The 27,536-nt window shown below is 34.2% G+C and overlaps 3 protein-coding genes across 5 annotated transcripts; 2 read left to right on the forward strand and 1 right to left on the reverse strand.

Moving 5' to 3' along the window:
• Positions 1 to 1,086: 1,086 nt before the first annotated feature.
• LOC105761042 (formin-like protein 11) lies at positions 1,087 to 4,295 on the forward strand. Its single transcript, XM_012578703.2, has 4 exons — positions 1,087 to 2,811; positions 2,886 to 3,076; positions 3,173 to 3,408; positions 3,486 to 4,295. The coding sequence occupies exons 1-4, from the start codon at positions 1,358 to 1,360 to the stop codon at positions 4,215 to 4,217; spliced, it is 2,613 nt and encodes an 870-aa protein (XP_012434157.1). The 5' UTR covers positions 1,087 to 1,357; the 3' UTR covers positions 4,218 to 4,295.
• A 924-nt stretch (positions 4,296 to 5,219) lies between these two features.
• LOC105801622 (F-box/FBD/LRR-repeat protein At5g56420) lies at positions 5,220 to 8,109 on the reverse strand. Its single transcript, XM_012632843.2, has 4 exons — positions 8,027 to 8,109; positions 6,949 to 7,839; positions 6,730 to 6,864; positions 5,220 to 5,664 (listed from the first exon to the last, which is right to left on the reverse strand). The coding sequence occupies exons 1-4, from the start codon at positions 8,048 to 8,050 to the stop codon at positions 5,407 to 5,409; spliced, it is 1,308 nt and encodes a 435-aa protein (XP_012488297.1). The 5' UTR covers positions 8,051 to 8,109; the 3' UTR covers positions 5,220 to 5,406.
• Positions 8,110 to 14,213: 6,104 nt separating this feature from the next.
• Positions 14,214 to 24,233, forward strand: LOC105761041 (ATP-dependent DNA helicase Q-like SIM). 3 transcript variants are annotated; one of them, XR_008191061.1, is made up of 18 exons: positions 14,214 to 14,295; positions 14,689 to 15,290; positions 15,381 to 15,600; positions 15,700 to 15,810; positions 16,156 to 16,345; positions 16,602 to 16,911; positions 17,036 to 17,262; positions 17,718 to 17,774; positions 18,195 to 18,275; positions 18,482 to 18,545; positions 18,725 to 18,827; positions 18,905 to 18,988; positions 19,352 to 19,439; positions 19,592 to 19,708; positions 19,814 to 19,906; positions 20,156 to 21,057; positions 21,669 to 21,931; positions 23,452 to 24,233. XR_008191061.1 is itself a non-coding variant. In XM_052624071.1 (15 exons), the coding sequence occupies exons 1-15, from the start codon at positions 14,699 to 14,701 to the stop codon at positions 20,468 to 20,470; spliced, it is 2,652 nt and encodes an 883-aa protein (XP_052480031.1). In that variant the 5' UTR covers positions 14,302 to 14,698; the 3' UTR covers positions 20,471 to 21,082. The 3 variants fall into 3 exon arrangements, 1 of the variants encoding a protein (XP_052480031.1); XR_008191062.1 differs by lacking the exon at positions 14,214 to 14,295 and having other exon boundaries at positions 14,302 to 15,290; positions 18,728 to 18,827; XM_052624071.1 differs by lacking the exons at positions 14,214 to 14,295; positions 21,669 to 21,931; positions 23,452 to 24,233 and having other exon boundaries at positions 14,302 to 15,290; positions 20,156 to 21,082.
• Positions 24,234 to 27,536: the final 3,303 nt, after the last annotated feature.

The following is a 27,536-nucleotide window of genomic DNA, read 5'->3' on the forward strand; positions in this document are numbered from 1 at the left end:
AAAAATACCTTATTTTTTTCTATTTTTTTCTTCTCTTTCTTTCTCCTTTCTCTATTCTTTCTCTCTTTTTCTTCTCCTTTTCCGGCACCGTCCTCTCCTTCTTTTTCTTCTTTTCTTCTTTTCTTTCTTCTCCTTCAGCTGAAATGAATTGGGGACCAATATAATGGTAAAGTGGTGCCGCCTGTGGCAGACCCTCCACCAGGGTCCTGTCTCGTCCCTTTTTTAAATTGTTGTGTTTTTTTTATTATTTGTACCATTTCGGTACATAATAAAAACGTGATACTATTTTGATATTTTTTTTAACTTTTTCGTATTATTTCAGTAAAAAATCCAAGATTTGGCATCAATGTGCAGTACTGCAGTCTAGTACTTTAACAAGTATGATTTTTTTTTTGGTCAATAACAGGTCTGATTTGAAAATATCATATACTTATCTTTAAATCTTTTACTTGGGTGAAGTGACAATACAAGGTCTAAAACAATTACTGGAAATCAACATCAACACCACCAAACCATTGATACGATGGGGTTCTTTTATTATTATTATTAAACCTTGATAGTTACAAAGGCAAACCCTGAAAAAAAGCTTGAGAAAGGGACTAATAAATAAAAAGGAAAAACAAGTCTATTAGATTTAGCTCCCTCATAATGCAGCATTGAAAAGCCTAGCTAGCTTTGGACTTGCATGGCTTTTAATTTCATAATTCAAGAATTTAAAACATTACCACATGAGAAAGGAATGGACCATTTTCTCTCTCTCTCTCTCTCATCTTTTAATAATGGGGGTTGGGGGAAAACTTATGCTTTCAAGGGTTAGCCAAGTCCAACAGAATAGGACCCTACATATATATATTTTTTAAGGTTTCATGTTTAGGACCTTTTTATAGTGGACTTTAGTATTATAAAAGGAGAACAACAGTGTTTAAATGCAAAGACCATGGATTCAGGTATTAAAGGGTCTTAAAAAGTTAAAACCTTGAAGAAAATGATGAGATGAATGAGCAATAAAGAGCAAAAAGCCAGAAATTATGTGCTAGCTTTCTGCTAATAGAAAACATATCAGAATAAAAGTAATAAAATAGAAGTTTAGGGTTAAATTGACCTCTACACATTAAAAGGTGATTTGCAGGACAATGGGAGATTTTATGAAGGTGAGAAATAAAGATAAAGAAGGGGTTCAGTACACCAGCAACTGCCAGGATCAGGGGTTCCTTGGAGTAGCATTAAAGACTTATACAGTACCAAAATAAATTTTCTTCTTTTTCTAGTGGGGAAGAAGAAACAAAAAGAAAGTAGATTTATCATTTATAAGCTGAAAAAAAAAAAGCTTTGATTGGTGTAGTTGGGGAAAAAAATCATGGGTTTTGGTTTTCAGATTCTTCACATGATTTTCATCATACTCATATTGCAAAGCTCTTACATTTTGATTGCTGATGCTTTAATGGAGTATACAGCAGAGGGGTTCAGAGTTGATGGGGTACAACAATTGTATTTCATGGAGGGAAGTGGGGGCAATGAGAACAAGATTGAGAAAGTTTCAGGACAGGATGATAATGAAGTAAAAATAGCTTCAATTGTGCTAAAGTTTAGAGCTTTACTTGGACTGAAAAGCAGTACCAAAACAAGAACTCCATTAAAGGGTGTTAATGGATGTTGTTACTCACCATCTCCTTCTCCATTACCAAACATTGAAGCTGAGGTTTCAGTTCCAGTTCCAGCACCAGCGCCAGCAGTGCCAAAGGTTTCCCATTTCCATTCTCCACCGCCTTGGTCAAGTTCCAAGCCTCAACCTTACAAAGTTCATGAACAAAATGGAGATGAAGGAAGAGTTAAAAGGATTCTGGTACCAGTCCTTGTGTCTGCAGGTGCTGTTTCTTTAGCTTGTGTTCTTGGGGTAATCTGTTTTTGTGGCAAAATCAGGAAGTACAAAAGGAAATCAATGAAAACAGGAAGAATCAGAGGGAAATCTAAGTGTTTGAGTTCACAAAATTCATCAAACAAGGTGAGTTTAGATCCGAGCATTGATCTTTTTTATCTTAATTCCTTGGGAGTGAGCTTAGAGCAGCAACAAGCTTGTTTGAAAACATCACCAAATCATAGCAAAAACTGTTCAACAAGGGAAATTACATCAGTCCATGAAGATGTAGAATCAGGAAGATATGATTCTGATCGTGGGAAAAGCTCAGTTTCTGACAAAATAATTCCCATGGAATGTCATTCATCTGATGATGAATCTTTTCATTCCTTTGTTGATTCCCATTCACCAAATGCTAGGCTTTCCAATGCTTCAGCTGGTAGTCTTAATGATACATCAGACATTCCCATGGATGTATCAAAGAAATCTCCATCGCCGCAGCATTCCACGCCCCCACCGCCACGACCACCGCCACCGCCTCCTCTCCCTCCGGTTGCGCGTGTTGCTCCTTTAAGTTTTGCCTCATCAGCAACAACTAGAGCAACAATGAGAACTTCAAGTTCAAGTTCTTCAACATTGCTCAATGAAACACCTTCTAGGAATTCAGATTCTTCATTAGGACTAAACCAAAACGAAGCTAACTTGGCTGACACCTCGTTTTCACCTAGAATACCTTCTACTGTTTCACCAAGTCCACCTAGTGCCATTCCTCCACCACCGTGTCCACCTCCCTTTCTGAAAAGTCCACCTCCTCCACCACCCCAACTTCCACAGTACTCACCAATAGGCAAAGATGGTGTTCCATTGCCAAAATTGAAGCCACTTCATTGGGACAAAGTGAGAGCTGCACCAGACAGGTCTATGGTATGGGACAAGCTGAGGTCAAGCTCATTCGAGTAAGTTATTTCTTATTCTTTTCTTTGTATACAAAATTTATACGTTTCTGATATACCAATATAACGTCAAACAGATTGGATGAGGAAATGATGGAGTCACTTTTCGGATACAACATTCAAAATCCAATGAAGAATGATGAAACAAAAAGCAAAACCCCTTCTCCAAGTAAGCATGTACTTGAGCCCAAGAGATTGCAGAACATTACCATTCTCTTAAAAGCACTGAATGTAACAGCTGAGCAAGCTTGCAATGCATTGATGAAAGGTATACCTCTGAAATTCCGTTACTTTTTTATTTGCCTGAAATGCTTATCATTAAGAACAAAATTCCCATGATTATTATTTTCTGGTGAAAAAGCAGGAAATGGATTGTTTTTACAACAATTAGAAGCATTAGTGAAAATGGTACCCACCAAGGAAGAAGAGACTAAGCTTTATGGCTACAAAGGAGATGTCAATGAGTTGGGGTCTGCTGAGAAGTTTGTTAAAGTGCTTTTAAGTGTTCCGTTTGCCTTTTTACGTGCCGAAGCTATGCTTTACCGAGAAACTTTCGATGACGAGGTTATTCATCTTAAAAGCTCTTTTTCAATGCTGGAGGTAAGCATCAAGCTGTAATTCATATAATATACATTGTGGCAAAAAAAGCATTAGTAAATTTGTCCTTGTTCTACTAGGAAGCCTGCAAGGAACTCAGATCAAGCAGACTCTTCTTAAAGTTACTTGAAGCTGTACTCAAAACTGGCAATCGAATGAACGTTGGGACAATCCGAGGAGGCGCTAGAGCGTTCAAGCTTGATGCCCTCCTTAAGCTTGCTGATGTGAAAGGAACTGATGGGAAGACTACTTTGCTCCATTTTGTTGTCCAAGAGATTGTTCGTTCGGAAGGAATAAGAGTCTCAGATAGCATTATGGGGAAGATCAACCAGCGAAACAAAACCAGAACAGCTGAAGAAAAAGAAGAAGATTACAGAAGAATGGGACTAGACCTTGTTTCGGGTTTAAGTACCGAACTTTACCATGTCAAGAAGACAGCAACACTTGACCTCGATGTTCTTGCAAGTTCTGTCTCAAACCTATCGGATGGCAAGGCCAAACTGCAACATCTAGTTCGAGAAGAGCTATCAACAGACGAAAAAAGCGGGAATTTCGTTCGTTCGATGAACTCCTTCCTGGATTATGCAGAGAAGAATCTAAAGGAGCTGGAAGAAGATGAACATAAAGTCCTTTTACATGTTAGAGAAATTACAGAATATTTCCATGGAGATGTGAGCAAAGTAGATGAAGCAAATCCGCTAAGGATATTCGTGATCGTAAGAGACTTTCTGGGAATGTTGGATCATGTTTGTAAAGAGCTTAGGAACTTGAAAGTCCCAAGTAGTCCTAGCCCTCTGGCTCCATTTCGATAGAGTAGAATGTGTTTACTTGTGTGTTAATAAAATTTTTGTAATCCCAAACATTGATCAGTGAGGCTTTCGTGTTACAAATTTCTATGGCACTATCCAAATCCATATTTTAAGGGCATCCTATAAGGAAAACCAGAAGAACAATCATGGGTTTTGAACAAATAGCAAACAAGCATACAATAAGCAAATAATCAATGTTATTGTAACACCCTTTGATCCGATTTGTCGGATCCAAATCTCAGGTATTACCATACAGCATTTAACCATTTAGCAAAAACAGTTTATAATTTCTTACTTCTTTAAAACATGTTCTATGGCATTTTAATTGAAAAATCTATAAACTCATACCATACTTCTTTCTTCATTGCCAATTCAACTTTCTGATATGTTAGAAGAAATAAAGAATTAGAAAAATAAACGGAAAAGCGAAGAGAATGGAAAATAATGAAAAAAAAGTTAAATGAACATAAAAGAAAAAATTAAATAGCTTAAAACGAAAAAATATGAAGACCAATTGTATAATTTAACCTAAAATTTTTATTTGAAATGATAATTCAACGTACTACATCAACTTACCGTTATACCGTTAGCGACAATTAACGGCTCAGTGACTGAAATATTACAACACGATAATGTAAGTGGCTAAAACGCAACATTTCAAACATAAGTGAATAAAATATAACTTGAGGTAAACAATAGTGATCATGGATGTAATTTACCTAAAAATAATTAACAAATATTATTTTTTGAAAGTATAATTAATCAAGTAGAAGCCAATTGGGTGTGTTAGTAAAACATTTATAATTCCAAAGTATTAATCAATGAAGCTTTCGTCTTGCAGACTTGTTTGGCACTATCCTATAAGAAAAACTAGAAGAAACAACAGTTCTGGGTTTCAGCAAACAACAAACAACAAACAAGCACATAATCAATGATAACTTTTTCAACACTTGAAAATAAAAACTTAAAAAACATATAAAAGAATGATTATTATTATAAGTTCTAATCATATATGTTTTTATTTTTTGCACAATGTCTAGAACTAACCATAGTCCCTCCTCAACCTATAAATAGGAGAATAATGCGCTTCAGCGCACTTGAACCCACGCCCTCCTTTATTGACTACAATGCCCATGTTAACTGAGATAAGATTTAATTGAACCTTACAAATATAGATACTGACAAAAAAGAATTAGAGTAGAACTAATTCAGCTCCAGGGCGGTTTTTCATGAGCTGATGGGCCAAGTTTTGTGTCATTCTTTCCAGTTTTCCATGAATTACTATCTTCTCAAGCTTGATGGCGATTTTAAGCAAGTAAGTAACAAATTCAACTTCCACTGGTTGCCCCAAGAATCCAACTATTTCCACCTCCTTTAGGTACTTATTCGGCTGCGCCTCCTCCTTCCCCACCTCCTCTATTCCACTCTTGAATTCTTTATGGTCTTTAATCTGATTCAAAAGTTTCAGCATTCAACCATGTGTACAGCAATCATTTTACAAAGTGATTAAAAACATACAAAGTTTGTTGCGTGTTTCTGTGTGTCCTCCTCATAGAAGCTATTCTTATTAGGTAAACCCCCATCCCCATGTAGGGCAACACGTATCTTACTATAGGGTCAACACGTGAATCCTGAGTAGGGGTTCGCGTGCATGGTGATGTGAACCCATGCAGACGAACTATATATCAACGAGCTATACATGGTTTTGGGTTGGTATGGGAATCAGATCGGCCTGAGAATCGGGTAGAGGTGAATACCAAAACAATTTATCACTCATCTGGTCGAAGAAGAGTTACAAAGTGACTCTTCTGAGACCTGATATGTGCGTGACATGGGGACTTCGGAATGAAGCTTGTTAGGCACACTTCTTGTATAAAATTTGCCAATTATGCCTTGCCACACAATAGAAGGGTATAACTATAATAATTAGATTGCCTAGGAAATGAACCGTTAGGTTTTAGGTTCCTTTAAACTGACCCCTATGTAGCCCTAAAACCATTCAACCATTTGAATTTCAAATTCTTTGTGAAAGAGGTGTCATCGAGAAGAGAAATTAAGATTCAAAGGTAAAAATTCTAAAATTCCCCAAATTAGCATTCTAGTTAGTCTAGGTTTAGTAAGTCGTTATGGTCAGAACAAGGGGAAGTGGCCATAGTGGTGGCAGTGGTCGTGGTAGGTCTGATTCAGACCAACCTGCCGGTTCTCATACCAATCCACAATCCGACCAGCATGTATAGCTCGCTGATATATAGTTTACCTGCATGGGTTCGTATCACATGTAGACAAACCCCTACTCAAGAAACATGTGTTAAGATACGACCTGCATGGGGTCTACCTAGAAACACTCGCGTATATATTTGTTCATATAAAAAATCCCCTTATATTAGCATAACATCCAATATCTGCACATGAGTACGATAATATAACCCTTCAAGAATTCTCTAAATCCAAATAACATCTATAGCATGTTATCTGCAAAATGCAGAACAATAGCAAAAAAGCAGAAAGAACTAACCAGTAGTTTAAACTTGTGCAATAAAGGTGATGCCTCTATCAGAGATTTTAAAAGAAGGAGACGATTGTCAATACTGGCTGTAATACAGGTCAAGTTACGAAGACTGGTAAATTTGGGAAACCTTGGTAAATCCATCTAAGAGAGATCAATGAGTAATCGAATTAGCAAACAACTTTAGGTCCATTTTATAAATTGAGAAAATATATCAATTTGGCTTACCAGAAATAAACTTAACCTTAGAGTCACTAACTGAGGAAGATAATTATATAGCTGAGAAACGAGGTATGCAATGTTGAAGTCGAGCCAATTAGAGTAATCTAACTCAGTGAGTTTGGGCGCATACCATATATGAAATGGTACTTTCCGTAGTTTGTGATATTCAAAGGAAACAAGATTTGGTGCAGAAATCTCTATGGTTTGAATAGATTCAGAGTGAGATATGTTTAAGTGTTTCAACCTCAGTGATGAACATGAAACTTTAGGATGTATAAGCAGTGGCGAGTTTTTAAGATGGAGGGTTTCAAGCATGGGACAATTTGAAAGAACAAACTCCATAGCCTCATCACTTACACCCACATTCACCAAACAAAGACTAGTAAGGAATTCAATTCCCGGAAAACATTCTTTTGGAAAAGGGTAATAAGCATTCGAAGGACGATGCAGTAATGATGGGAAATCCAATTCCAGCTTTTTCACCTGCTTTCTCATGGCAATCTCAATCCATTTATCAATATAACGCTGTGAATCTTTGTCCAAGTAAAAACGAACTCTCAGCTCATCAATGGTTGAACCTTGGTGTGAAATCATAACATTATTGACCCATTCTACAAACTTAGAGCATTCTCTTTTCATATCCTCAACCGTCATATACTTCCCATCACGAAGATCCTTCAAATTTTTGACATGGCCGCCACGACAACATACTGGCAATGGAACATGGAAGTTAAAACCGGAAACAGGCAATGATTCCCAAAGCTGTTTCCATCGATGAGAAAGAAAACTGGTTTTCAGTACGGCTTCTTCGGGTGGGAGAAACGACAAGATGCCCATAAGAGCATCATCAGGTAATTCACTTATTCGATCCCTCCCATTATTCCCATCATGTTTCACCTTTTTTTTTTTTCAAATCAAACAAACACAAAGTTAAGCAAAAAGACATTCATGCAAATAAACCAAAGAATTATAATCTTTCATCTTCGACGAAAACCAAAACACAGTTCATATTATTAATTTATCATCCTAAAAAATAGAAAAAAATAAAAATAAAAGATGAGTTTCTTATAACATGATAACTGACCATCTTTGAGTTGGGAAGCTCCATGATCTCCTTTTAAGCAATAAAGCCAAAGCGAAATTAGGTTCTAAGGATGAAGGTTTATCGCTGGCGTTTTAAGAAATTTTAAGCCTTAAAAGAAAGAGAAATTTATAAAAATAATAAGTTTTTATTCATTTAAATTATACAGCAGTTAAGAATAATGAATAAAATCTTTTATAAAAAATAACAAATAAAATACATTAATAAATAAAACTATATAGAGTTTTTAATGGTTTAAATTACACATTTGAATATTTTAATTAATAAAAATCAATTATATTAATGTAGGAAATAAATATAAATACTTTTAAAAAATATGTATGCTGTGAAATAATAATTTTTTCAGCCTTTCTAATTATAAATTTTAGACATATAAAAGTATTAGACTTGTTAATGAGCCGGGCTGGATTCGGGTTAAGTCTTGATAAAATTTTAGGCTCATTTGATAGCCTCGAGTCTGGCTTGGCCCTATTAACATTTTTATATTATTTTTATATAATTTTTTTAAAAATATAATACATCATAAACACTAAAAATATTAAAATAAATGTTTACCAACAAATTGAAAATAAATTTTAAAAAAATCTTTATACTTAAATAAAACTAACATAGATGCAACTTAACTAGCAGATGTCCCTAAAATAGTAGCAAAATTAACAACAAAATAAGAATTATACAATATCCAAACAATAATAATAAAATAGTAGCAATATAATAATGAAATAGCAACAAAACAATGAGAAAACAATAATTTTTTTGTAAATTTGGGCCAAATCCAGCTAAAAAAAAACTTACCCAAAACTCGATCCATTTTCTAAACGGATTTTTTTTTGTCCAAGTCAATTTTTATACCTATATTTTTATTCAAATTCTCCTACTTTTTGAACGAGCCTTCGAGCTAAGCCAGATGAGGCCGCCCTGGACGGGTCTAAAAGCATGACTCTATCGTCCTTATAATAATTGGCATATACAGTTAATGGCAAAGAAGAATTAGAGTAGAACTAATTTTGCTCCAGGCCGATTTTCTATGACCTGATAAGCCAAGTTTTGTACCATTCATTTAATTTTCTCAACGAACTAGATCAAGTGTCGAAGACTGGTACACATAGGAAACATCCAGGGATTAATTTGAGTGATTAAAGAGTAATCGAATTAACAAAAAAAAAACTTTAAGCACCTCGAAATCAGGAAATGAATAATATCAATTATGTTTTACCTTTGGAAAAAGGGCCATATGAAACCTCAAAGTCATCAAATAAGATAATTAGATTGTTGAGCTAAGTCACTTGTTTCAAAATTGGGAGGATTTAAATAAAAATATAGGTTCAAAAAAATAGGTTTGGGCAAAAAAATAAGATTCATTTAAAAAATGAGTCGGACCTTGAGTAAATTTATTTTTTTTGCTCAGCTCGAATTTGCAAAAAGAAAAAAGAAAAATTTCTATTATTTTGCTGTCATGTCACTATTATGTTATTATTATTTGGATATTATATAACTCTTATTTTATTATTAATTTTGCTACTATTGTAAAGTCATTTTTTATTAAATTACACTTATCTTAATGTTATTTAAGTATAAAGATTTTTTATAATTTATTTTTAATTTGTTGGGAAACGTTTATTTAATACTTTTAGTGTTTTTGATGAATTATATTTTAATTTTTTTTATATAAAAAAAGAATAAAATAAAAAAATTAATATAGACGGGCCAAGCCAGGCTCGAATTTTAACAATTTTATTCAGGTCTAACTTGGGTAAAATTTTAAGTCCATTTTTAGATTAAACCCGGATTTAGAATTTTGTTAGGATCCGACTCGAACCTGACACAATCCATGAACAACTCTGAAGTGTTTAAGGTAGTAGCATTCAATGGCACTTTTTTTCTTCATCATATTCAAAGGAAACAAGATTTGGTGCACTGAATGATGAACCTGAAACTTTAGGATGTGTAAGCAGTCGTGAATGTTCAACATGGAGGCTTTCAAGCATGGGGCAATTAAAGGATTTGCTTAGAAGAAGCAAGAAGATCAATAAGAAGTTGCTATACCTGCTATACCTATCTCAAAATCCATTGTAGTCTAGGTGGTTAGGATACTCTACTCTCACCCGAGAGACCCGGGTTCAAGTCCCGGCAACGGAATTTCTTTTTAAAATTGGACCAATTTTACTTTTTCGCCCTTCAGGCTTTATCTGGTCTGTTTGTCTTTGTAGCTAATTGTATTATTGATTAAACCATTTTTATCTAAATGAAATTGAAACATGGCAGAAATTTTCAAATTTACTATATTTTGATGCCATCCATTAGGAGAAAATGTTATCTTTTCCCCTATGATTTAAATAAAACTAAAATTTTATCATGTATGTACGTGAAAGTCATGAATTTAAAGCATAAAAGCGTGTTTAAAATAACATATAATAAATAATAAAACGTATGGTTTGAAATCAATTAATAATAACACATAAAATGTGTACAATATTAAAATATAAAACAAACTAAATTGTAAGTAAAACGAATTTTATACATAAATACGCTAAGTTAAGAATACGAAATAAAGACATTTTGTTTTTATGATGTTGAAACCAACTCATTCAACAATTAATATGAGTTGAGTGATAATGAGGCTGTATTTTAATACTATTAAACATATGTTCAACCCTTGGATTTATAATTTATAATTATTTTATTTAAAGATATTATAAAAGTATGAAAAGATAGAAATGTGGCCATATTAATATTAATTATAATTTAAAATGATAAATATCAAAATTATATATGAACTTTGACCTAATGTGCAATGTTATGAATGATTTTTGATTTTGTATGATTTTGTCCATTAAATTTTATCTTGATTCAATTTTCACAATTTATTGATAACATTATCAAATTAGCACTATTTTACATTGATATATTGCATACATAAATGATTATATTAATCCCGTATAAAAATAAATGTATGTATTCACTTTTTAAATGTGCACAGTTGAATTAAAATCAAAGTTTCACATATACATGTGAATCACAATTCAAATTTCGTGTATAATTACGTCAAATCAAAGTTCATGTATCAAATTACACATTGGAGCAAAGTTCATTTATAAATTTGATATTTATCCCTAATTTAACATAGGGAGATATAACAGTGGCAGAGCATTCTATATAGGTTAAATTATGCTATTAGTCCTTATACTTTTCAAATTTGAAATTTTAGTTTTGACCCAAACAATAGTTAAACCAGCTTGGTTAAATTCAATTACTAATATTGTATTATGCACACTATTGTAAATTTGGTCAATATGTTCCAATTGGATTAGTCTAACTCCATATACTTCAATTTTAAAATTTTAATCTTGACACAAACAATAGTCATTAATGCATTAACTAGATTTTTGGTGAATAACATGTGGAAATAACAAGTAGATATAATATTACATATATGATAATATGTTTGCCGCATTAGATTTTGAAAATAGCAAAATTTAACTCAGCTAGATTGAACTCGATTTAAGTAGAAAGGACTTATTATGCTCATGGAGTCTCCTCAGCCCTAAGCTTCCATGATCCATTGGTTGACAATATTTCTTTCAAGTTTCAATTCACAAGTGCTAGCTTCCTAACACCATTCCAAGATCTCCATACAAAGCTTCAAACAAGCTTATTAATTTCTTTACAAACTCCATTTCCAATAGAATTGACTTTGCCATGTTTGATATGTTTCGTTCTTCTTTAATAGAATGAGAAATCGGTCCCGAATAGTGATGGAATGTAACGCCCAATAATCCACACAAAACCTCCAAGCACTGTCTTTCTTTTTCACTAATAACATTAGTGAAGAACACGGACTAGTGCTAGGATGTACGATTCCGTCATTAAGCATTGTTGCAACTTGTTCAATTTCTTGCTTTTGATAATGCAAGTATCGATAAGGACGGACATTGATTGGTGTGGCGTCAAAAGGCAAATGAATGACATGATCTGTTGATCTAGGTGATGGTAAACTCGTAACCTTTGTAAACACACCACAGAATTCATGGAGTAATGGCGAAAACAAAGCAGCATTTTGGCATTGTTTGTGGATGATTCAAAATGCACGGCCAAATTAAAAAATTCAGCCATTGTCTTAATTGCACAACATCACCTAAGAGAATTGAGTTGAATTTGTTGGGGACTGTCAGCACTAAGTCTTGCCCAACAAATTGTAGCGGGTCCCTGAACAAATTGGAAAGTCGAAGCTGCATAATTTGTTATTACTAGCCCCAACTTAGCTAGCCAAGCAACTCCCAAAACCATTTCAGGCCCATATAGAGGAAGAACATAAAAATCAGTGGCAAATGTAGCGCCTTGGATTATTAAAGACACATTGTGCACCATACCTTCACTTTGAATATGGTCGCCACTTCCCACCAAAACCGGAAAACTAGTGGATTGATCAATTGTCAAACCCAAGTGATGAGCAACCCGACTTTGAATAAAATTATGAGTACTTTCGCCATCAAGCAATACTTGAACTGAAGGACCCGTAATTGTCCCCGTGAAAACGCAATGTTGTCGACGAAGGGTATCTCGATGGTGCATCATAGGAGATGATTGTTTGGTCGGTTGGCAAACCCAGAGTATAAACTTTATCTATTGTAGCTCCAGTAGTCAAATGTTCCCCCGAATCAACCATTTTTGCTAGAATCTGATCGGAAATCGGTGATGACGTAGTAGACGGTGGTGGTTCTTCCGCACTGTTTGGGCAATCATCGTCAAGAAGAAACATTTGAGGACGAGTACACTTATGCCCTTTTCAAAGCATAAAACTTGCTCACGTCTATGTTGGGCTTCACCCTGGGTCAAATAACGACCCGGTCGTTTCGATGGATCTGATATGGTATGAGACTTGGAAAGACCTATCGATGGCTTTGGAAGTAGTCCTGTACCCATTGGTTTATGATCCTTGTGGTAGATACTTTTAAGCAGAAGACACTTAGTTTCAACCAATTTAACCAATTGTAAATGAGCTATACGAGTTGCATGGTTCAAGGAAGTGAGTTGAAAATAAAGTACCTCGAAAGTAATCTAATCATAGTAATTTTTGTCAAATTTTATACTATTTATTGTATATTTTACCGAGTTGGTATCACACTCAATTAGAGAAATTATAGAAATAACTTTTCATAATTAAAATAAGTTAAACCATTTAAGGGTATTTTAATCTTTTATTTTAACAAAATCAATAAAAATATGCATATGGTGAGATTTGAATCTACGCTAATTAGATTAATAAAATTTTAAATTTATTACTCAACCAAAGCTTTATTTTAATGTATTTTATACATTTCTATTTTAATATGCATAGTTTATTATCCCCATTAGTTGTATATATTTATACTATTTATTATTTGTTCAAAAAATCTATACTATTTATTAAGCCTTTGACTGAGTTGGTGTTATTATTCAAGGGTATTTAGTCTTTTTATTTTAACAAAAATTAATTAAATTATCATATTGTAGGATTTGAACCCACACCAATTAGATTTTCAAAATTTTAAATTTATCACTCAACTAAAGTTTCATTTTAATATATTTTATATATTTTTATTTTAATATACACAATTTATTATCTCCATCAAGTGTATATATATATTAATAATGGTTTTCATTGAGTTGGTGTTACAAGTTAACTTTATACTAACTCATAATTGAAGATAAAACCATAATAAATAACTATATAGTGTATTTAATATTGTTGATATGATGTATTTATATATTTAAATTTCGCTTTTACTCCTAATTTATTTTAATTATTTTATTTTAATATCATACATATTTCATATATTGTTATAATTAATTAATTTTTAATCTTAGATTTAATTACATATTTCATATATTGTTATAATTAATTAATTTTTAATCATAGATTTAATTATTTATTATATATTATTTTTAAACATACATTTATATTTTGAATATATGCTTCCCACGCATATGCAAGTTTGATAGGATTTGCAAATCGACGCTAGAAATAGGCCTAAACCAGATTCTACTCAACGACGACGTTTTAGTCTTATAACTTCGTACTTTTCATTGGAGCCCTAAGATTCAATTTTGGCGCGTTGATTTTGTTGATTTTCTTTATAGAATTTAGAAGTATATATCTTTGCGGGCAAATAAAAATTTCAATTCAGCCATTCAATTGAAAAAAAAAAAAGGAAAAGAACGTCTCTTTTTGAAACCCAAAATTTATCGGATCTTAAGCGCCGCTGAGTTAGGTCAGAATTCTGCACTTTTCTGCCTATGATTTTAAATTTTTCATTGAATTCCGTTTTCTTTAACTTTTGAATCCCAAAGCTTTCATGTTTGATTTTGTGTACTGAGATGAAGCTCGCGTAATCATATCGGATGCATTCTCATTTGTTTCCTTTTCAAAAAGTTATAGTGTTTGTCTCTTTGAATCACTTCTGCCTGCTCAGGGGAAAGGCATGGGTTTCTAGTGACATTTCATTTTTGAATGGATTACAGATAATATTAAGTTTATTAGAAACTTTACAAAAGGAAAGAGAAAGGATGCAAACTCAGCTGAGTCAACTAGCTTTTGCTTTATATGTATTTGTTTGAAATATGTTTGACCGAAGGATGACTTGTGTTTAATCCTTGGTTGACAGTTCTTATGAAATGGGAGGAAACGACGTGTCGTCTGATCAAGTTATTAAAAAACTTATTGAAATGGGATTTGAGCATTCTAATGCCATAGAAGCTGTAAAAGCTGTAGGACCGTCAGTTGATGATGCGGTTGAGTATGTTTTGAATGGTTGTGGTAGGAATCCTCTCAGTGGAACAACTAGTTTTCAATGTTCTTCAAGGGATGTAAAGAATCTTGGTAAGAGGGTTATGACATCTTCGCAATCTAACGGTGAAATCCGGCAGTCTAGGATATGGGAACATTTTCAACCCACAAGTAAACCTAAGCGAAGCAGAGGTAATGATGTATCTGATGGGGTCATGTCTGGATCCAAGGTGTTGCCTAGTCCTGTGGAAGAACACAAGGAACCAAATCTGCTTATAGATAATCAGTTTGAAAACGTGGCAGAACCTTCCCAAGTTTGCTGTTCTGAGGAGCTGAATATTGGAACAAATTGGGAGTTGAAGGTTAATGGTTTATTAAGAAAGCATTTTGGTTATTCATCCTTGAAGAGTTTCCAGAAGGAAGCCTTGGCTGCTTTGCTTGCTCATGAAGACTGTCTTGTTCTTGCTGCAACAGGATCTGGTTAATCTTATAATCTTTTGCTTGTCTTGTTTTTACGCTGTTCATTTTGCTATCTCATAACTTGGAGTACTAATTGTTTACCTTCTGCAGGAAAGTCTCTCTGTTTCCAGATTCCGGCATTATTAACAGGAAAGGTTGTAGTTGTGGTTTCTCCTTTGATAAGCTTGATGCACGATCAATGCTTAAAATTATCAGAACATGGGGTCTCTGCTTGTTTTCTTGGATCTGGACAACCAGACAGCAGTGTGGAGCAGAAAGCAATGAGAGGAATGTATAGTATTATATATGTTTGTCCAGAAACAATTCTGAGGTAGGAGCATATAGTGCCTCTTGTTTTTTTCTCAAAGAACATGTTTATTCTCTCTTTTCTTTTTCTTGTTATTGAGAAAGTACAAGTACTTCCGCGCAGACTGATAAAACCTCTTCAGAGGCTAGCAGAAAGTCGTGGAATCACATTGTTTGCAATTGATGAAGCCCATTGTATATCTAAGTGGGGCCATGATTTTCGGCCTGACTATCGGTATGTGTTCCTTATGTATTGGATGCCTGTTTTGGTTTCTTCTTGACTCAATCAGTAATTTATTTGGAGATTATGTGACTTAGGGTAAAACATAGGTTTTACTAAGCCATATCTTAAACGCATTTAAAGGACAGCCAAATGACTAATCATGGCTAAAGTAGCTGTGTTTTACACAGAGAGAGATGTTTTAAGTTTTTGTAACATGTTGATGTTTGATTTTACTTTTCTTCATTACCTTTGTATTTATTTGGCAATATCTCATTTTTAATGCCGCACATCTTTTTATAATTTGTAATTTCATTTTATTATGTCTTTGTAAGTTGTATGTATATTTTCCACTGTCAGGCGGTTGTCTGTTTTGCGAGAGAATTTCAGTGCCAGAAATTTAAAATTCTTGAAGTATGACATTCCAATTATGGCATTGACTGCTACTGCAACAGTTCAGGTTCGGCAAGACATTCTTGATTCTTTGTGCATGTCAAAGGAGACAAAGACTGTGGTCACTTCATTCTTCCGTCCAAATTTGCGATTCTCAGTGAGTTTTTACTTGTTTTGGCTGGTTTCAATCATATTTGGTATTTCTTCTTTGGCTTCCTTCTTTCAATTTACACTTCACTTGGAGTGTTTTCTTTTTCATGTATCAACTATCAAGAAAATTAAATGGTCTTGAGTTGTTCTTATTTTGTTTTATTTTTCTTTTTAATCTACATATTGAACTTCTCTTATGTATCCCTTATAATGAAATCCTGTGTTTTAGTGGAACCTCAGAATTTGGTTTCTGCTCTCTACAGGTGAAACACAGTAGAAAATCAGTGTCTTCATATGGCACAGATTTCTGTCAACTTATAGATGTTTATGCCAGAAAGAAAAAGGATGATGGAATGAAACAACCTCTAGTTTCTCATGAATCTCATTGTCCATCTGATTCAGATAAATTTTCTGGAAGTGGGTTTAATGACATTCAAAACAGTGACATCGAAGAAAGTGATGATGAGAGTTCAGAAAAGGAAAATGGTTCAATTCCTTCAAGGGGAAGGCAAATGTCAGTTGAGTATTTAGAAAATGAGGTTGATGTCTTTCAGAGTGCGGAAGATTGGGATGGTATCATCTACTGATACTTTAATTTGAGCTTCTATGCATGCTATTATTTGCCTTATGCTATAGACATGAAAAGATTCCAGCATCACTGTATTTCTACTATATTTTGATTGCTTTTATTTTTCAGTTGCCTATGGTGAATTTTCTGGACAAGTTCATTGCGAAGAATGGAATTCACATGGGTCAATAGAGAAAATAGATCCACCAAATAAACCAGAAGAAAGACTGAGGCTTCTGCAAGAGCCATTGGAACAAGGACCGACCATCATATATGTTCCCACAAGAAAGGAAACACTGAGCATTGCGAAGTATCTCTGCAAATTTGGAGTAAAGGCTGCCGCTTATAATGCAGCGGTAACTATTTAAGGAAAATTTACTCTGGCTCTACATTGATGCATATCATCTCCTTTTAATTATTAAGCACCTATTCTTTGATCTTTTGAGCTGTGGTTTGATGATGTCTTTTGTTCGTCTGCATTCTTAGCAAATCACACATTGTTTTCTTGCAATCGTTAAGCTCTAATTGTTTATGCACTTTTGAACAGTGGTTGCCAGCTTGGTACTTGTTAGTCTGTCAATGCTTCTCTATTATAAATACTGTTTTTTCTTTCTTTTTATTCTCACTGTTCTTGCCAAGGAACCGTCCTGATGTTCTTTCCATTAGACCTCCATCCTGGCATATTGTTCTGGTTATTTGTCTAGTGTTCTCAATGGTAAAAGCTTGCATGCTAGGTTCTACATGCTGATGATAAAGAGTTTTTATGTGCCTGATAAGCAGCTATTTATGAATTCCCCCCTTTTCTTCTCAGTTGCCAAAATCACATTTAAGGCAGGTTCACAAGGAATTTCATGAAGACTCCCTGCAGGTATGATTTGTCATGATTCACCTAGTTGATGAATTGGTTCTGTAAAAGTCTGTATTTTTATAGTATTCTGTATGTAAGGTCTTTCAGAAATTACTTTGTTTTTTCCCCCAAGATTAGATTTCTTTAAAAAATTCAGTCGGTTACTTTTCTGGTTCTGAAAAGCCAGAACCATTTATTGCCTTTAGATCATAGCCTAGATATAATTGATTATCCAATGATTAGCTTCCTTCTCTCCATATAGACTCCTACTTACATGGCTAATGCTGAATCTGCTTTTGTTTGCTCTGCAATCTTCTTCTCTGTTTAGACCCTAAGTATCCTTTTTCATTTTTTTTTGTTTATGGGATAAAATGATATTGTATAGATGAACTACTGTTTATGATCTAATCCTGCCATCTAACAGGAGAGTTATTTATGCAGGTTGTTGTTGCCACAATGGCTTTTGGAATGGGGATTGACAAATTAAATGTCCGAAGAATCATACATTATGGTTGGCCACAGGTCTGGCTTATGTGTATTTGTGCAGTTTTTGACTTGCATCATTAGATGATAGATCTTGCTGTGTGGGCACATTACCGGTTCTGTTTTTTTTTCCCCTTGCAACTTGTATGCCTATTAATTTTTCAGGTTTAAGTCTCATAATTGGCGGGATATAGTTATCTGTTTCTTGGTCACTTGAGCTTCTTAAAGCTTGATCCGTATTGCAGAGTTTGGAAGCATATTATCAAGAAGCTGGTCGAGCCGGAAGGGATGGAAAATTAGCAGATTGCAGTAAGCCTATTTGCTATTTTAGAATATAAGTCATGGTCATTGTTAAAGCTAAAACAGGCCTACTGTATTTTCTAATTGAGAAGTAATACATTTACCTGAAGTTTGCATTTGATCAGCTGTTTTACACTTTATTTTGGATGCATTTATAATGTGAACTTGACCTATCCTCTTTCTGCTAGCAGTTTTATATGTGAACTTATCAAGAATGCCAACACTTCTGCCTAGTAAAAGAAGCGAAGATCAGGCAAAACGAGCTTATAAAATGTTATCAGATTTCTTCAGGTTTACGTGGAAAAAATGTTATTGTTTTGCTCCCTCTCTTCCTCGATGTTCTATCACAACTTCTTATTCACTTGCAGATATGGAATGAATACTTCTTGCTGTCGAGCCAAAATCCTTGTTGAGTACTTTGGGGAGGATTTCGGTGATAAGAAGTGCCTCTTGTATGTAGCTTACTTTAAGGTTTTGTATGGTAGTATATGTAATGTTTTTTTGGGAATTTTGTATTATAATTCTTGTAGTATGAATACTTACTATATGTTTGAAAGGAAAATCAATCAATCTAGGCAGACCTATAAAACATAAGCTTATAAATATGTGTGTAATCCTTTAAGTTTGATCAAGGAGAACCGTCTTTTGTGCCAAATGATAAGGTTGTTTAATCAAATGATGTTTTTGAGTCTCTTTCTATAATCTTGCTTTTCTACCCTTGAGAAGAATAAGATCTCATTGAGATTTAGGAATTTATTTGTTCTTTTCTTTCCCCCCTTTATTCCAACTCATTAAGTGGAATTCTTTTTACTCAGGTGCGACATTTGTGTTGATGGACCTCCTAAGATGCTGGATTTGAAAGAGGAGGCAAACATTTTGATGCAAATGATTGCTGCTCGTTACGTAAGCGTGATTGTTTTCATTTTTATTTAATGTTTTACATTTTATTAAATTCTTGGAAGACCTCATGAAACAAATGAACAAATTATACACTTTAGGGTGAAACATATTTATGTTCTGAAATCTTCTGTTCATGATCTCGTATTGAATTGCAGGCAGAGAGCGGTTTCATGGACTACTCATATGATGATTCTCTGTGTAGTGATACTGAACGGCAAAAATTCCTAGTGAAGCCAAACCTTAGAGCTTTTGTTAATAAAATAAGGGAGCAGGTGATTGATCTCTCTTTCATGAATCTAACTGGTTTAACATATGTATACATGCTACTGGAGTTCTCGAATGCTATTTGATGATGGTCATATGATGGCCATATGCAGTCTCAAAAATTCATAACCACTGATCTGCTATGGTGGAAAGGTCTTGCTCGAATCATGGAAGCTAAAGGATATATCAGAGAGGGGGATGATAAGGTATGCACTTAACAACCAGCTTCTCCGATTTTAGTCCATGAATGAAAAATATTAACCTAAGGTTTTATCCCTTCAAAATACTAGGACAACTTAGCCACTTTAGCTTCTCCGATTTTAGTCCATGAACAAGAAGTATTAAAACATGCATTTCAAATACATGATGTGACCCGTACATTCAACTGGACTTTTAGATATGAATATTTCGCCTGACCACTCCGGTTTATTGTTTTACTGCACTGTCTTGTGCAGATCCATGTTCAGATAAAATTTCCGGAACCAACAAAAAGGGGACTGGAATTTCTTCAGTCTGAGAGTGATGAAGGTTTCCATGTTTACCCAGAAGCAGATATGCTTTACTCACTGAGAAAACCGAGAGCTTATTCCAGTTTCTCCGATTGGGGAAAGGGCTGGGCTAATCCTGAGATCCGTCGTCAGCGTTTAGACAAAATTCGGTCTTCAAACAGGAAACCACGAAAGCCAAGAATAAGGAAATCAAGAAAACATTTCTCGGATACTAGTACTTCTCGGGGTAGAATATCTGCAAAAATCTCGCAAAAGAAGTGAGCTAGCATATTTATTCCTTTCATTTTCCCAGTATAGGATGGTTAAAGTTTAGAGATTTAATCCATTTCATGAAGCAAACCATGGAGGAAGAGTAACACAAAAGCAACCAAGAACTTGTTAATGGAAAGAAGCAAGGAATCTCCACCCTTTACATAAACAGGACTTTCATTTCCCATTCTCCAAATAAACAGAAGCTTATTGATGGACTATGTTAGGATAATTTTCGCGGTTATCGGCTTTTCCACTTCGTTCATTTTCGTCCTACCGAGTTTGAAGAAATGGCACAGGCAGCAAGTTTCGATAGAGAAGCTAAGGATCATTAGCCAGGCATTGGAACATGCTGAAGAAAGAGTTGTGAGGTTTCAAGAAAGGCATGATCGTATACTTGGCCAAATATGTTCGTATTACATGGTTAATCAAGACCTTGAGGACGCCTTGGCCGGTGCTCGAGCTGCCATGAACGAGGCTTTGGAGTTCGCTGTTGGGCTGAGGAAAATGCAATTGCAGATTTTGAGGTCCTTAACTGAAGTTGATGCTTTTCATGTTGGATAGATGACAATTGAGAACTACTTATTAAGAGAATTAAAGTAATTTTCGTTTTACCTTTTTCAATTCTCTATAAAATTTTAAGTTGTTTTATATAATAATATTTTTATCTGGTATATTGAAACTAATTTCTTAAAAATGTCTTAGGTTGACTGAACTTTTTGGGTTTTTACATGAATAATGTAAAATAAATTAATATGTACAAAATAAGATAACAGAAATGATATTTACGAGAATAGATAAAATACACAGTAAGATATATGTACCGCCTGAACAATTTCTAATAAAAAATTATTTTTTGAGTGTAGCCAATTAATCGATTTATATTTTTATTTTGTATGGTAAATACGAGTTTTAGTATGCAGGAAAAAATAAAAAATATTTTTTATTTGGTACTTTCGATGTGTCAAGCAACATCTAAAGACATTTTAAAAAGAATTTTTTAACTGAAAATAAAATCTCATGTTTAAATTTTTATTCTTGTATTAAAAACATGAACTCGTGACCGAATGGTCCCTTTTATTGAGCTAATGCCATCTGACAGTTAGCTGCATTAGTTTAAAAAAAATTTAATTGAAAAAAAACTTGTGTTTTAATTTTTTTTCAATATTAAAAATACGAATTTATGACCGAATGATTACTTCCGTGTCAGCCGTCAGGGCCGCCTGAGAGCTTGGCTTCACCATGGACAAATCACATCTACATCAGAACATTAAAAAGGAGAATAAAACCAGCAAGAGAAGGGAGAAAATCACTCATACTTATCCAAAAATCAAAAGGTTAACTCCTATCAGAAAAACAGCAAAGAACAAAGAAGAAAAATGTGTGGTTGCTGTGCGAACATCAAGAGATGAGGCTAATCAGACCCGCCAATCCACCAACGATCATCTTCAACCTCTGTTGCTATCGATCCAGGTACTTTCTCTACCAAAAAATGATCTTTTCCCATGCTAAGCCCATCTTTTGCTAATTTATTAACTGCTTTGTTACACTTCCTAATTGCATGAAAATTACAATGTATAAATTGTTGAGCAAGGGATCTACCATCGGAAGTGCATACTTGATCTGACTTCAGTCCGCTGTTTGAATTTGTTGATCATCCTACGAGAATCTCCTTCCACAGTGATGCACCATAGCCCCAAAACTTTCACTTTTTTCTTTAGCTTTTTGAATCCTATTAAAAAAAGAATATTTCTGTGTTTGGCCCCTAAAATTTTCATAAACTTTTCCTCAACTTTTAGCGTCCTATTAAAAAAAGGGAGAATATTTTTGTGTTTGCCCCCCCAATTTTTTAAATTTATTTAAATAACATACATTTTTAAAAAGTAATTTTATTTGACCCCCGAAACAATTTTTGTTAAAACCTTATTAATTATTATTAGTTTAATTTTGTCAATTTATTTTTCGATCAATGAAATATATATATTTACATTATTATTAAATCAATGCTTTTTTTTAAAAGGCATTAATGTGACTTTTTTACCTATTTAATATAAAAAAATAAAAATATCTAAAATATGATACCTCCTAAATTATTTATGCAAATAGTATACCCAAGGTGATGGAGAGGCGGCACCACCACCCTTTTTTAACATGTGTCAGTTGTCTTGTCTATTATAAAATATTATTGAAGGAGGGTAATTGGTAGGCGGCATCAAAATGGGTTATTTGTACATGTTAAATATGGGTTTAGGGTCATATAGGTGGTGTACGATTTTGGGCTACGTTTGGTTATGCTCATCACATAGGCGACACCACTGGTGCCTATCTCATATAGGGGTGAACAAAACTCGATTCAACTCGAAAAAATTGAAAAGAATTTCAAATTTCAAGGTTAAACGAATCGAGTTATTTGAGTCCACTTGAATTTTTTTTTAAATTTCGAGTTCGAATCAGATTTGGTTTTTAAATTCAAATAACTCGAATAATCAAATAAACAGAATATCAAACTATAATAATTTATATTATTACCCCAAACTCCTAAACCTCTTCACTTTCTTCTCAAAACTTTTACTCCTTCATTCTTTCCCCCATAACTTTTGCTCGCCTCCCATCCCACCTCCCTTCTACCCTAAATACAAAAATGGGACACCATAACAATATTATAAATTAATTATTGAAATGTGTTATCCTGAACAAATTGTTAGGATATCCCATTTTTGTATTTTAATATTGCTTCTCCTATTATTGAGATAAAAAAGCCCAAATAGAAATTATTTACCTACTGAAATGTGTTTTTCAACAAACTAATTGAACTCAATTTTTTTAAGTTGCAGATATTAAAATAGGTTCTTTGATTAATAATGATAATCACATATCAAGAATGGTTAATGTAAGGGTAATAAAATTGTTATTTGTTATCTTATAAAAAGTTTCATGTCATTTACGTAAATAACAAGGTTATATTAACTATTTTGGTAATTTAATAATGTCAGAGCTCGTACTACGCTTTGAGGGGTCATGTGAATAATGTAGACTATCTATCGGATGATCGCCTTATGCCATACTTGAAGTCAGCCGGATTCAGATCAACGACATTGATACGGATGTTTGATTTGCGATACGACTTAATATCCGCTTTAGTCTAGCGATGACGACTTGAGAGTTGCACATTTCATTTGCCATGTGGAGAGTGCAACATCACTTTAGAGAATGTTGCACTGCAACTTGGGTTACCAATCGACTGGAGTGCGGTTACGGACGTAAGTACGATCTCTGAACTCGTCGCCCTTTGCTATAACTTATTGGGAGTCTCATTCGGTGACGTTAAGTTGAAATTTACGGGTTTGAGATTTTCATGGCTGAAAGCCAATTTTGAGCATTTACCGAGTACTTCCACCGAGCGAGAGGTGATGTGCGCCACTCGAACATACATTATGCACATTATTGTAGGTGTACCCATACCGGACACAAACAACAACAAGGTGTACTTGCTGTACTAGCCACTGTTAACTAACTTGCAAAACGTCCGTTCGTATAGTTGGGGTTGGGTAGTACTAGCTATATTGTATCGCAAGCTTTATTGGACGACAAAGCCTTCTGCTGTGGACATAGGCAGCTGCCTCATATTGTTGCAGTATTGAGCCCTTTACCAGATGCTTTTCCTGGTATCAGTTTGTCACTAAGAATACGTGTCGAAACCATTTTTTTGTAAAAGATTTGACTTTAATTTTGAAAACAAAAACGAATATGGGAGTTGCCACCCATCTTTTTTTAATGAGATGTGATCGGGTCACCTCGTAAAGCGGTTGTTTTTAATAAACGGTTTAGATTTATTAAAACAACGTTTTTGGTCTGCTAAATTCAGAAAAACAGGTTCGGGAGTCGGTTACGTACGAGGAAGGATTAGCACCCTCGTAACGCCCAAAACTAGTACCTAGTTGATTAATTAACGTCTTAGTGTCAAGAATGGAAAATTTGAAGAGCTTTTAAAAATACGATCCTTTGTTAAAATATTGCTTAATTGAAAATTGAGACTGTCATGTTTCACGTTAATCGAGAAAAAGAATTATGTCCTGTAGGTTAGGAGACGTTACCCATCTAAAAACGAAGCCAGCTTGTTAGCACATATTCCAAAAAAATTAACAAATATTTGTGGTTTAAGTTTACAAATTTATTTTACCTATTTACAAGTGGCCACATATGTGGTTGGTGATCCACTGATGCTAGAAATGACATTTTGTACAGAGCCCAAGACTGCAGCAAGATCAAACAATCGAATATATCTTGTGTTTCGTGTCTTGTTGCCTGATAAAGCTCTCGATACAACATCGTCAATACTATCGAGCCCTAATTGTAAGAACGAGTCTGGTACAAATTGGCAATAGAGGCAAGTACATAATATGGACCTTATTATTATTTACGTACGACATAAGTACCCCTATCAACTTCAATATATATGCTCGAGCAGTGCACGTTAGCTTGAACTCAGTGGCACTGTTCGATAAGTGTTGGAAATTTTCATTCAACCAAGAAAATTTCAAATTGGTGAATCTGACTTCCCCGTTACCTGGGGAGTCTCCAAGTAACTGGTAGTATAGGGCCAAAGGTTCGAATACTTTTCTTTAACCCATGACCACTTCACTATTAGCTGGGAGCACAAGTTGCATCGAGACATCTTCTAAGGTGATGGTACACTCTCCACATAGTAAATGAAAAGTGTGAGTATTTGGGCGCCGCTGCTCAACCAAGGCGGATGTTAAGTTTTCCCTCAAGTCAAACATCCGGACCAATACACTTGATCCAAATTCGCCAGCCTCCAAGTATACATAATCTGTTCGTTCGGACAGTACCTTGGAAAATGGACTCGTGATCTCAGTACCCGATATTCATCCTGTCCATATCATATAACCGATTTTTGTTAAATTAGCTGAGTAAATATAAATTATGCTGCAACTCTATAATTATACATATAATCTTCAATAATAAATATGACAAAATTTTACTATCTCGTTTATCATCAAAGTAGTGTGATCGACAGCTCGGAGTAGAGAACTCATATTGATGTTTGCAAAAAAATTTCAAAATTAATAGACACTTAAAAAATTAAATATAGTTAAATATTATATTATCATAATTACTTTAATATAACATACAAAAATTACAATAAAAAAAATTAACATACTTTAAACCTATTAACTTAATATAAAACCAACACAACAAACTCAACACTTCAGATATTTGCCAAAAATAATCTGTTCAAAATTTGTTTTTGACCTTTAATTTTGGGTAACATGTATGCTAGGTGAGGGACCAACTAAAAAAATGGGGGGCAATTTATAAAGGGAAGGTCATGAGAGGGGAAGTAAAGAAAAAAAAAAGAGGATGGAAAGAAGGAAAAAAAAGCTAATGCGTGCATGAAAAAGCATACGATCACGGTTTTTCTCACACGTGCCAACTTTTTTTCTTCTTTTTTCCCCTCTCACGACTTCCCCCTATAAATTGCCCTCCATTCTTTTAGTTGGTCCCCCACCCAGCACACATGCTACCCTAGAATTAGAGGTCAAAAACAAATTTTGAACGGTTTTTATTTGATAAATATCTGAAGTGTTGAGTTTGTTGAGTTGGTTTTATCTTAAGTTAATAGGTTTAAGTTTTGTTAATTTTTTTATTGTAATTTGCGTATGTTATATTAAAGTAATTATTATAATATAATGTTTAACTGTATTTAGTTTTTTAAGTATTTGTTAGTTTTTTTAAAAAATTATGTAAATATCAGTATGAGTTATCTACTCGAAGCTATTGGTCACACTACTTTGATGATAAACTGTAACACCCCAAACCCGGGCTGGATGTTATGACTGAATCTGGCTATGTCACATGGAAGTGCGTTTGAAAATCATATCATTGCTAAAACCATTTTCCGTTTAGAACTTATAATTATCTTTCATTAATTCTCGAATCGTGACTCATTTCTAAAACGTTATACTTTGTAGAAGCTTTTTTTAAAAATAATTTACGTGTACGTGATATTTTGATAAAACATTCACCTCTTTTGAAAACCCAAGTTTTACATACTTTTAGCAGATATAAACAGAAAATAGTATAAAATCTAAATTTTAGGTAAAAATTTAGAGGCCATTATTACAGAAAAATACCCCAAAATAAAACTTAAAATCGTAAATAAGTATCGAATAGCAAAAAGGAGTCGTGTGGCCACCGCTGAATCTTCTGCCACACCGATTCGCCTATGTCTAGGGATTACCTGTACAGATTAAATAGAAGGGGTGAGTTTACGTAAACTCAGTGTGTAATCCCCATGCAAACAAACAGACAATAAAAGATAATCTCAGTTTGTGCCTAAGCCATTTTCAGTATCAGTATCAATAAGCATTAGGGCCTTAGCCCATCAGAGTATAGTAACAATGACAGTTATGCAGTTATAAAATCCTACCCAACTAGCCTCTACACTCTATCTCCGTCCAACTCTACACTCCATGTGGGGATATAATCAACCCACCTATCCTTACACTCCAAATAGTACCGAGTGCGGCACTAGACAGTAGTTGCAGCTGTGCTGCTAGTGAGTTAGGCTTGAAGCCTTTCAATACACTTCCTCCAGCCAATATTAGTCCACAACCCAATGCAATGCATCATACAGACATTTCATGGTATCATGTATAAACAGTACAATGTATATAGTATGCTCAACATACAGATATACATATCTATCTCATATAGGCATATAACAGTCTTTCAATCATTTTAGTCAATTGGGGGTCTAGGTAAACTTACCGACCCTTTAGTAGGCTCACAGTCGACTTGGGCGACCCGTGCAACCTTAGCAGTCAAATAGTGAAAATAGGCCCACGACTTATGTTTAGGGGTGTTCATTCGGTTAATCGACCCGAAATTGCTATAACCGAATTAACCGACCTTCCAAAATTTTTAACCGTTAACCGAACTGAATTTTTAAAAAAAAAATTAACCGAACCGAATTTTTTTGGTTAATAAGGTCGGTTAACCGAATTAACCGAAAATTATGTGTTTTTTTATTTTTGGTTAAAAATTACCCGAATTA

Source organism: Gossypium raimondii, chromosome 11, assembly GCF_025698545.1.
Source record: "Gossypium raimondii isolate GPD5lz chromosome 11, ASM2569854v1, whole genome shotgun sequence".
Classification (NCBI taxonomy): Eukaryota; Viridiplantae; Streptophyta; class Magnoliopsida; order Malvales; family Malvaceae; genus Gossypium; species Gossypium raimondii.

What these genes read in the sequence shown, in the direction of transcription:
- LOC105761042 (XM_012578703.2), top strand. Translation starts at nt 1,358, where the DNA reads ATGGGTTTTGGTTTTCAGATTCTTCACATGATTTTCATCATACTCATA. An exon ending in TTGCAATGCATTGATGAAAG is followed by an intron (nt 3,077 to 3,172) that starts GTATACCTCTGA and finishes GTGAAAAAGCAG; the next exon opens with GAAATGGATTGTTTTTACAA. An exon ending in GCTCTTTTTCAATGCTGGAG is followed by an intron (nt 3,409 to 3,485) that starts GTAAGCATCAAG and finishes TTGTTCTACTAG; the next exon opens with GAAGCCTGCAAGGAACTCAG.
- LOC105801622 (XM_012632843.2), bottom strand. Translation starts at nt 8,050, where the DNA reads ATGGAGCTTCCCAACTCAAAGATG. An exon ending in AGCTTCCCAACTCAAAGATG is followed by an intron (nt 7,840 to 8,026) that starts GTCAGTTATCAT and finishes AAAAAAAAAAAG; the next exon opens with GTGAAACATGATGGGAATAA. An exon ending in TAAGGTTAAGTTTATTTCTG is followed by an intron (nt 6,865 to 6,948) that starts GTAAGCCAAATT and finishes GATCTCTCTTAG; the next exon opens with ATGGATTTACCAAGGTTTCC.
- LOC105761041 (XM_052624071.1), top strand. Translation starts at nt 14,699, where the DNA reads ATGGGAGGAAACGACGTGTCGTCTGATCAAGTTATTAAAAAACTTATT. An exon ending in CTGCCGCTTATAATGCAGCG is followed by an intron (nt 17,263 to 17,717) that starts GTAACTATTTAA and finishes TTTTCTTCTCAG; the next exon opens with TTGCCAAAATCACATTTAAG. An exon ending in TCAGAGAGGGGGATGATAAG is followed by an intron (nt 19,907 to 20,155) that starts GTATGCACTTAA and finishes TGTCTTGTGCAG; the next exon opens with ATCCATGTTCAGATAAAATT.